The 9,801-nt window shown below is 61.7% G+C and overlaps 1 protein-coding gene across 1 annotated transcript in view; it reads left to right on the top strand.

Moving 5' to 3' along the window:
* The first annotated feature begins 1,325 nt into the window (after positions 1-1,325).
* KIF1A (kinesin family member 1A) overlaps positions 1,326-9,801 on the top strand; it is a 42,799-nt gene continuing 34,323 nt past the window's right edge. Inside the window, exons 1-2 of the mRNA XM_063408351.1 lie at positions 1,326-1,540; positions 6,813-6,964. Of these exons, the coding sequence (XP_063264421.1) occupies positions 6,859-6,964 (106 nt within the window). The 5' untranslated portion in view covers positions 1,326-1,540; positions 6,813-6,858. The remainder of the gene's footprint in view (positions 1,541-6,812; positions 6,965-9,801) is intronic.

The following is a 9,801-nucleotide window of genomic DNA, read 5'->3' as shown; positions in this document are numbered from 1 at the left end:
CATGGTCCCCACATCACCAGGGCTAATGTTTCCCAACAGTATCCCAGCAGGTGGGATCCCTGCTCTGGGCACCTAGATCCTGTGCCATGGGATGGTTGTGCTGAGACTGGTCTGGCACAGCTGCCATGGTCACAGCTCCTCCTGCAGAAAAAGGCTCCTGTTGACCAGGGCTGCCTGACCAGGGACCTGCCTTGCACAGGGACAGCCTGAAGGAGACCAGCCACTGGACTGATGTGCACCAGTCCCTGCCACAGCGAGCTGTGCTCTGCAGCTCAGCCTGGATCATGGGCATCCCAGTGTATCCTGATGATGCCACAGGCCCCACGTGCAGTTCGATATTCTGTTACCTGCTGTGTGTACCCACAGCACATCGCATTGTGCCCAGCCTCTGGCACATTCTCTGCCATTCATGCCCTGAAATGCAAACAAGCTGCCTGCTGCCAGCTTTAGCAGACCCACGAGTGGGTCCTTGCCCAGAGGAGCCCCTCAGTGAGCAAAGCTTTGGCTAGGGGTGACAGCATAGAGCAGAGAATTCCCTCCTGGCAGAACTGGCATCAGTGGCTGCTGCTGAAGACATGTGGGACAGAGGCATGGGGCTGGCAGCAGTGCCAGGTGAGAGCACATCTGCCCAGCAGCTGGGTGGCTACACTGAGAGGAGCTGGGGCAGATGAGTATGGCTATATGGCTGATGGAAGCCCCAGTCAGCCCGGGGACTGCCGCCCAGCCATCATCCCACCAAGGCGATGACGACACATCGGATGAAGACGCTCTGGCAGTTGCCTGTCCTCTAGGGAGATTTGGGACATGGCCGGGGCGGGCACGCGTGGCCTCGGGGCTGCCGTGGGGCGAGGGTGGCCGTGCTGCTGGAAACAGCTGGCAGCGAAGGAATAATCCGCTTTCTGCGCTGGCTCTCAGTTCCGGGCGCAGATGGGCAGGAGCGGCCGTGCCCCGGGCGGCGGGCGGGGGCTCGGCGGGCGGAGGAGCGAACGAGGGCACGGGAAGCCCTGGCGGGGGGCGCTCCTCGGAGCGCTGGGCCGGGGTACCGGGAGAGCGGGATCCGGTCCGGGGTACCGGGGTATCGGGGTATCGCGGTACCGGGTACCGGGGTACACCGGGGTATCGGGGTATCGCGGTACCGGGTACCGGGGTACCGGGTATTGGGGTATCGCGGTACCGGGTACCGGGCCGGTGCCGGTTGCCAGGCGACAGCAGCCGAGCGCCGCCCCGCCCCGCCCCGCCCCGCCCCTGCGGCGGTTCCGCGGCACGCCCGGGGCCGGGGGATGCGCTGACGTCACCGCTCCATCCCCGGGCGCGCCCTCCCGGTCCCCGCGTCCCCCTCCGGGCGGCGGCGGCCGCCAACCAGCGCGTGGGGCGGGGACCGCAGGGGCGGAGCCGCTGCCACCCGCACCGACACCGACACCGACACCGGCACCGGCACCGCATCGCACCGCGCGGCTCGGCCTCATGCCGGCGCCCCCCGCCCACGGCTGAGCGCTGCGCCCCTCCGAACCGGCCACGGGCACGGCCACGGGCATCACAGGTAGGGGCGGGCGGCACCGCGCAGGACGGGGCAGCCCCGCCGCGCCCCTCGGGGCGCTGGCCGAGGGGGGAGCGGGGCTGCTGCGGGGTGGCGGTGCCGCCCCTCGTGGCCCCGGCGGGGCGAGGCGTGGCGGGTGGGATCGGGATGCGCATCCCCGAGGGTCCGGCGGGGCGGGGGGGCTGCGGCCGGTGGCCATTTTGCGGAGCCCCCCGATGCTGGAAGTTGTGTGTGCAGGGAAATTGCCCTCGGGTCCCCAGCGCGGTGACCGCCGGGTGCCGCCCCATCTTCCAGAAGGATCCAGCCGGGGTGGGGGGGGCTGCCCGCGGACGAGGAGACGCCTCGCATCCCAGCCGGGGTGCGAAGGGGGAGGATGCCATCCCCGCAGCCCATGGCGGCGGGCACAGGAACCCCTTGTCACCCCAGAGGCACCCCTGCTCTCCCCCCAGGGCAGATGGCTGTGGCTATGCAGCTGAGCCATCCTGCGTCATCATCACAATGCTTCGGAGTCCAGGAGCAGCGCTGGAGGCAGCGGCGGATGCCCCACCTGGGCTCTCGCCGCGGGTGGCTGGCAGAGATGCTGCGATGCTGAGGCTCTCCCTGGCCCCCAAGGACGAGCGGCCGCGGTGACCTTGCGCTGTGGGGTGGCCGGACAGGGCCCGCCATGTCACTGCGGGCCGGTGCGGTGGCCGCCCGCTGTTGAAGGGGCAGGTCCCGGGGTGCAGGGCTAGCGCAGAGCTCCGCGCTTGGTCATCCGGGTTCGCAGGGAGCAGCCCTGCACCTGCCCTATTGTCTTACTCCTCTGCTTCCTTCTCCTCTTCCTCCTCCCCCTCCCCGGGCAGTGACCCCTCCCCTCGATCCTGCAGACCCCGTGGGAGCCGCTCGGGTCCCATGCGACAGCAGCAGGGCTCGGGGAGGACAGGGAGCCAGGCGGGCACCTCCCGTGCCGCCCCACAGCCGGGCACCCTCCAACCCACCCCAGCACCCAGAGCAGCCCGGGGCGGGTGGCCTCTGTGGCACCGGGGGGCAGGGAGGCAGCAGACCCTCCCCCTCCCCTGGGCATGGCCAGGGGTGTGGTGGCTCTGCCATCTCGGCATGCTGCTGCTGACCTCCATTTTGTCTGGGAGGTGGCAGCTGGCGCTGGCAGAGATGCTGCCACCACCCTCCAGCTCCTTGCACGTGGCAAGAGCTGCAGCCCCTCAAGGCCTGGGTCGTGTGGGAATCTGTTGTCTGCCCCCTCCCTGGCTCCCCTTCTCCGTGCCCAGCAATGCCGGGCACCCACCAGAGCTCACTGCCTTTTCTGTGCAGCTTGTCTCTGATTTGGGCTTGAGTGTCTGGAAGAGAGAATAGAGGCAGCAGGGATGGGGGGTGAGGTTATTTTGCAGCCGAGATGGGGGGGAGCAGAACCCCTCATCCATGTCCTTACATTTGCTATCTGTAAACTGAATCTGCATGGAAATCCTCAGGGAGCTGCAAACTGTGCCCTGAAGCTGTGTCCCCCACTGGGGTGGGCAGGCGGTGGGGAGGCACGGGGCAGGGTGCCTGTGATGGGGCTGGGGAAGCAGGGCTGGATTTCATCTGGGCGTGGGAGGCATTTGCCCTTGTCCTGGGCTGTCCTCTGAGCTGCTTCCCTGCCTGCAGGTGCTGCTCTGGAGAAAACTGCACTGTCATGGCCCCGTGTGTGGGGCGGGAGGGGGTGAGCAGCTTGGCTGGCAGGCAGGGATGGTGCCATGTCATCCACAGCGTGCTCCCTGCTGCCCCAGAGGCGGGACAGAGTCCCGTGGTCCCAGTCAGAGCTGGGGGCCCCAACAAAGGGCGCAGGGGAAGGGCTCACCACAACAAAGCCTGGCAGCTGCTGAGAATAACCTGGTGCAGCCAAACGGGGCGTCCACCCTCGCCACTGAGGTGACATGGGGCTGGATGTGTGCAGACAAAGGGAAGCTCACCTTGCATTTCCCTGGAGCTGGGGGACTGGCAGCAGGGCACGTTCCTGAGCATCCTTTGGGGAAGAGCTTGCTGGTTGGTGGCACTTGGGGACAATGCTCCCTGTCCTGTTGGTCACCTCTCAGCAGGAGAGGCTGCCAGTCAGTAGCCCTTAGACTTAAGAGTGGTTTCATTAGCTAATCTCTACCCAATTAATCTTAGCTGATCCAGTTAATCATGGCTCTCTGGGCCTTTTGCTCCTCACTGGGGTGACTGGTGTGTCACAGGGATGGGCAGAGCTAGCAGGCTGCATGGGAAGCAAGGGAAGAGATGCCCTGCACAACTGGGGGACAGGCCCAGATGTTCCCTTGGCCATGGCTCTCTGCAGCCTCCCTTGTGTGCAGGGTAGCCCTGGGAGGTGGCAGGGAGGGCACAGGGAGCGGGGCTTGGGTGCTGGCATGCTCCCAGCCCAGGGCGGGTCATGGCTTATCGAATTTCTCTCGATGGCAGCAGATTAAGCAGGCGGTGGCTGCTCTGGCTGTCCCCAGGCAGGGCGAGCTGTCCCCCGGGCTGGGGGGTCTGCCTGGCCCTGCCCTGGCCCTGCCCCTGGCCCTGCTCGCTGCAGCCTGGCCCCTCTCTGCACAGGATGCTGAGGGCCTGCCATGGGTGCAGGCTGGATTCTGCCTGCAGCTGAGCCAGGGGGTGAGTCAGGGGAAGGAGAGGAGGGTGAGAAGCAGCTGGGTCAGTGTCTGCGGGTGGTCCCCAAGGGCACACAGTGTCACCTGGGGTCCTTGTGCTGCCGTGGCAGGGATGGAACTGGAGAGCTGCAGAGGAGCAGAGGGAGGCAGTGCCCACCGAGGGAGCTGAGGGAAATGAATGGAGCAGAAAATAGAACTGGGGCTTTTACAGCAGGGAATACTGGCCAGGAGAGGAGCTCACACTGCTGGGCAAGCAGAGCCAAATGGGAATATGGGAATACACTGGGAGCTAGGCTGTGGATGGCAGGGAGAGAGAAAAGGTCCTGCTGGTGAGAAGGGGGTTTCTCACGGCCAGCAGCAGTGGGGGTTCCAGATGTGGGGCTGACCAGGCACAAGAAGGCAAAGAAAGGAAAGCAGCACCAATGGAAGGCACACAGCAGGATGAGGCACATGGAAAAGTGCTTCAAAGGGGAAAGCAGAGTTTCTTCATAGGAAGTGATGGGGCTGGAGTGGCTGGGAACGGCACAGGGGTGGAAGGGGGTAAGAACAGGGGCAGGGGCTCTGGTGGTCCCTGGCAGGCAGCAGGCAGTCCTGGGGCTGGTCAGCTCACTGATGGGTGCTGCTGTTCTGGGGGTGTGCAGGAGGCAGGAGTCCAGGGATCTGCCCCACCTCTTCAGAGCCCTGGGAGCTGGAGAGGCTGCAGAGCTGGGGAAAGGGAACTGTCTTGACTTGGGAGAAGAGAGAAATGTTTGAGATGGGCAGTTGTCAGGTGAAGATGGGATTTGGCCCGGGGATGAATCCATTGTCCTTGAGTGGTGCCAAAGGGTGGAGCAGCTCGAGCTGATAGCCTCGAGAAAATGCAGCCCTTCCACATGGGAATACATCCAATCATTTCATGGGAAAACCAACTTCTTCATTCCCCTTTGGCAAGCACTTCTGTTTAATTTTTCTTTTTCCCCATCCAAGTGGGGAGGCAGAGGCCACTGGCAGGCAGCAGCCCACTTGCTGTCTTAGGGACTCAAGGGTGGTGTTAAACACCTGCTTAAAATAATCCAAGCTCAAGAAAGCCTGAGACCAAATGCCTGAACTCTGGAATTTATGGGTGTGATTGCTGGCTGAGCACAGTGGGAGCTCCGGAGCCATCCCAGCGGGAAGATAAGAGGAGGGCTTGGGAACTCCAACAGAAGAAGCTTTGTCTCTGCATGCTGTTGGACATGCCAGCTCACTTATAAAATAGGCAAAGGGTTTCTGAAAGGCAGTGCCAGGCTTGTAACACTTTCTTGATGCAAATTTTTCCACTGTGTCTATGGTTTCCTCTCACCCCCTTGGAAATTGAACCAGAGTTTTCAAACCTCAGGTAGTTTTAAAGCCATCCCCTTCTTTTGGGATACTTTCAAATTTGTTTTTTTCTTCCCTTCCCCCACCCCTCCACCTTTTTCCACAAATTCTGCTGAATTTTTCATTTCCACTATGGGAAAACATATCTCATGTTCAAGATCCCTCCTTACTGCTTCACTTCCCTCTGGTCATGGCCCATGTAACCAGAGCTGTGCCGGCGCTCACTAACGAGCTCATTTCTCCCTGATCTCCTTCCTCCGGGGCAAATATCCTGCTGGCAAAACCCAGGCTGGAAAAGCATTAGGGAATTCACACACACCTTTGCAGGTGGGATGCCAGAGGAGCAGTTCCTGCTCATTCTCTGAGGGGTCCTGTGCTCCAGGCTCAGCATGGGGAGCCAGGGAAAGGCAGGAAAAGGGGATGGATGTTAGAAAGCAGGAAGGGATTTTGCCAGGTACAAAAGGATCCCAAAGGATGCAGCAATCGGAGGAAGGATCCCAGTATAATTTTCTGGCCAGTGCTCATGAGGCTTAACTGGGAATGGGCTGCAGAGGATGTGGGCATCAGTGCTGGGGTAGACAACAGCTCTGGGAGGTGTTGGAGAGGGGTTTGTTTCATCTTGTGAGATTTCCAATTAATATTTTTTTAGCAAAAGGACTGGAAACACGATGGTAAACTGGGAGCTTCAGCTGAGTGCAATGGCCACTGGCTTCCCAGGAAGGGCTGCTGGTGCTGATGCTGCAGGTCTGCTTTGTGGGAGCTGAATGGGAGGCACATGCCAGCGACTGTGCTCAACAACCGCCTCCTCTCTCAATGGAATGCCATGGCTTTCCCCCCGCCCCGCCCTCTCCTGCTGCCCAGTCCCTGCTTTGCTGGCCTTGGAGGGAGGCAGGAGCTCGGGTAACAGGCAGGGGCCTGTGGACTTGCTTGCAGGTTAGGGGGTACCTGCTCAGTGCCACTGGCACCCCGGGGTGTAGAAGCTGCTCCTTGGGGCTTATGCTGATGCTGGAAGTGCCTGCAAGGCTCTGTCTGCTGCTGGGGTGCCACCAAGTGATGCTGCAGGGTGATGGAGGCTCCAGTGCTGCCCTGCAAGGGCAGGGATGGCCCCTGGCACTGAGCTGGGGGTCCTGACCTGAGCTATGACAGGGAGAGGTAAAGTGAGGGCAGATCGAGGTGTGAAACAAAATGTCATCTTTCGGGCAGAGGCAAAACAGTGCTCCCAGGTTTCCTTGCACAGGCTTTCCATTCACGCTGCACAGTTGCAAGATGTGGGTTGGAATGCAGGTTTTGCTCACCCCCTTTTCCTCCCTTGGCAGGACAGGCTCCGCTCCTCCGCAGCAGGACCGCGGTGCGGCCGGCGCCATGGCGGGAGCGTCGGTGAAGGTGGCGGTGCGCGTCCGGCCCTTCAACTCCCGGGAGATGAGCCGGGAGTCCAAATGCATCATCCAGATGTCAGGAAGCACCACCAGTGAGTGCCTCAGGGGCAGGGGGGCTCTGGGGGCTGCCTGGGGAGGAGCACATGTGCTGTGACCACAGCAGCTAGCACTGGCCTGCGGGGGCCCGTGGTGAGGATGCCTGAAGCACCTCGAGTCCTTTGGATGGGGAGGATGTCAGCTTTCCATGGAGAAATGCAGTCTTGCTGTTGAAATGGTGGAATCTACTGGGCCCTTGGATTTTGGTGACAGTGAAAGGGGCAGTATTCCCCACTAGGCAATGAGGGAGGAATCACAGAATCACAGGATGGTTTTGTTTGGAAGGAACATTAAAGATGATCTCATTCCAGCCTTCCACTATAGATCAGGCTCTTCCACATCCAGCCCAGCCTTGAGGCTGTGCATGGGCCAGCAAGTGGTTTTTGATGGCACTGCCTGGCCAGGTACCACTCGCTGCAGCGTGCCAGGAGCCATCCCTGCTTCTCTGGGGCTCCTGGAGATGCCACAGCAGCAGGATGGAGGGGTGGGAGGAGGATTTATGGAGGGAATGCTGTGCTCAGGGTAGGGGGTTCAGCACAGAGGCTTGGGGCTGTATGTCCTGTCAGGAGCCTGGGTGGCCTTTGCTCCTCTCTGAATAACAGCTGCTGGCAGTACGGTGTGGGCATGGCAGTCAGATCCCTCCTCTTTGGCTCTGGAAGCCTCCAGATGGGGCAGTGTCTAAAATAACTCCTGCCTGCCCGCCTGGGGCTGCCTGCGTCACCGTGGTGGGTGAGACACCGGTGCCAGCCACCCGCGCCGTGCTGGCTGCCATGGCAACCCTGCTGCCGGGGAGAGCAGGGCACCCAAGGGTGCAGGGGGACTCCGGGACCCCACTGAGCCCCCGGCCACCCCAGGCCTAGGGAGCAGGAAGGGGAGGTCTGTGGGGCAGCATCTGCTGGTCTCTGGTGTCCTGTGGGGGTTCTCCCTTCGTGGTTGGACAGGGATTCTCCATTGCCTGGGGTGCAGAGCTTCTGCCCTCATGGTGAGGAAGCCTCGTGTCCATGCAGGAGCTTCCCACCTGCCTGGGGCCAGGGAATGAGTGGGGTAGGTGTTCCCCCTTCTGGTTCTGATGGCTGGGGAGGACCTGTCGTGCTCCAGTGCCAGGCAAGAGCATCAGGCATCCCCCACTTCCACATGGCTGTGTTTGTTCAGAGCTGTCTGCCTGCTCATGCTGCACACCCTGGCTGTGCCCCCACCCCTCCAGCCCTGCCTCTGCCTGCACCAGGGAGGGCAGCAGGGCTGCAGGCAGGAGCCCTTTGCTGACAGGGAGGATTTTCTCCATGAATGGACAAACCTCTGGCTAATCCTCTTGGCCAGGGGGCTGGGGAGCAAGTGTGGGGGGCTCAGAAGCCTACTGCTGCTGTGGCTGGTGGAGGCAGGAGGACGCCAGTAGTGCTGGCAGAGCAGGACTACCTCAATCCCCCCAGCTTCTTGCAGAGAAGCCGAAGATAAACATGTTTGAGGGGAGTGAGAGCAAGTTTTCCCCTTCCCAGGATTGTTTGCAGAGACCTTTGTGTGTGCTGGGGTGGGGAGGCAGGCTCTCCTCCTGCCTAATGCCTTGAGCCCCGTGGGAGGCAGCGGGGCCCAGGGTGGGAAGGGATCAGCCTTGCTCTGCTGTCCTTTTGCCTGCAAACTTCCAGCTGCCACAGCCTCCCACCTGCTCACCAACACTGCTGCCCTGTTCCTGTGGTGCCCTGCACTCTGTGGGCACCATCCCGGGCACCAGCACTCCCAGCCCCTCTCCTGATGGCTCCCACCAGGGTGGTGTGGAGGAGACCCCTGGCTTGATCCCACAGGGACAATCATGGTCTCTGTCTGGAGCCGTGCCTCTGCTGGCTTTAAAATCTGGTGATTATTTTCTCTGATGTGGGTTCTGGGCTTTTCTCCTGCTTTGTGCCTGCCCCAGGCTCTTCAGGGCAAGGCAAGGGACATCTCCAGAAGTTTTCCTCCTTCCTGCCCCCTTGTCTCTGTGTTTGTCTTCACCCCCACACCTCTCCTTGCCTTTTGAATCCCAGTGGCCCAGAGCATTAATCTTTTGCAGCAGCTTTGCAGAAGTCCTATATGCCTGGTCACAGGAGGAGAAAAATCCCACCATCAGCATCCATCTGCCTGCAGGCAAATAAATGGGAATGGCAGGGCCATGGGAAGAGTGTTTCGGCTCAGGACAGGAGATGCCTGCTCTTGGGATGCTCCCTTCTCCCCTGTGTCCCAGTCTCTGGTTTCCCAGGGCAGCTGGGCAGCTGCAGCTGGGATGCTGGAGCTGCGTGGTGCCATCCCCAGCTGCCGCTCTCCCTGTGCCCAGCGTGGGCTGGCACTGGGGTGCAGAGCAGGCGCCTTGTGCAGATCCATCCTGCCCGCTCCACCTCTCACCTTCACTCCTGCTCTCCGTGCTCAGTGTCACCTCTGCAGGACAGAGACACACCTGGGGACCTGCTGGCACAGCGGAGCTGCCAGGCTGGACACCGGGAGCCATCAGAGATGTTCCATCCCACTCCTGCGTGAGCTCTGCTCCTGCCCCTCTTGGCAACGCCCTCGGCACAACAGCCAGGCATAGGCAGGGGTCAGGAGTGGGCAGCCACTGTGGCTGCCCAAGCTGCCCACAAAGATCTGCTCTTCCAGGGCCCTCCACACCCCTGCTTGCTGCTGCAGGATTGGCAGTTGCCACTTCCCAGCCCTTTCTCCTGGTGGTTAGTCTGCCTGCAACGCAGCAGGTGTCTGGATTGCTGGAGTCGGGCTGTCTGCAGCAGGTAGGCAGGCAGGGAGCCCGAGCCAGCCCCTCCTTGGTGCCAGTCTGGGCTTCTGTCCGTGCTAAGGAGCCTCTCAGAGGCACCAT

The sequence above is a fragment of the Prinia subflava genome, chromosome 11 (genome assembly GCF_021018805.1).
Source record: "Prinia subflava isolate CZ2003 ecotype Zambia chromosome 11, Cam_Psub_1.2, whole genome shotgun sequence".
NCBI lineage: Eukaryota > Metazoa > Chordata > Aves > Passeriformes > Cisticolidae > Prinia > Prinia subflava.
Note: the sequence above shows the minus strand (reverse complement) of the source record. Positions and strands in the feature narration are given on the sequence as shown.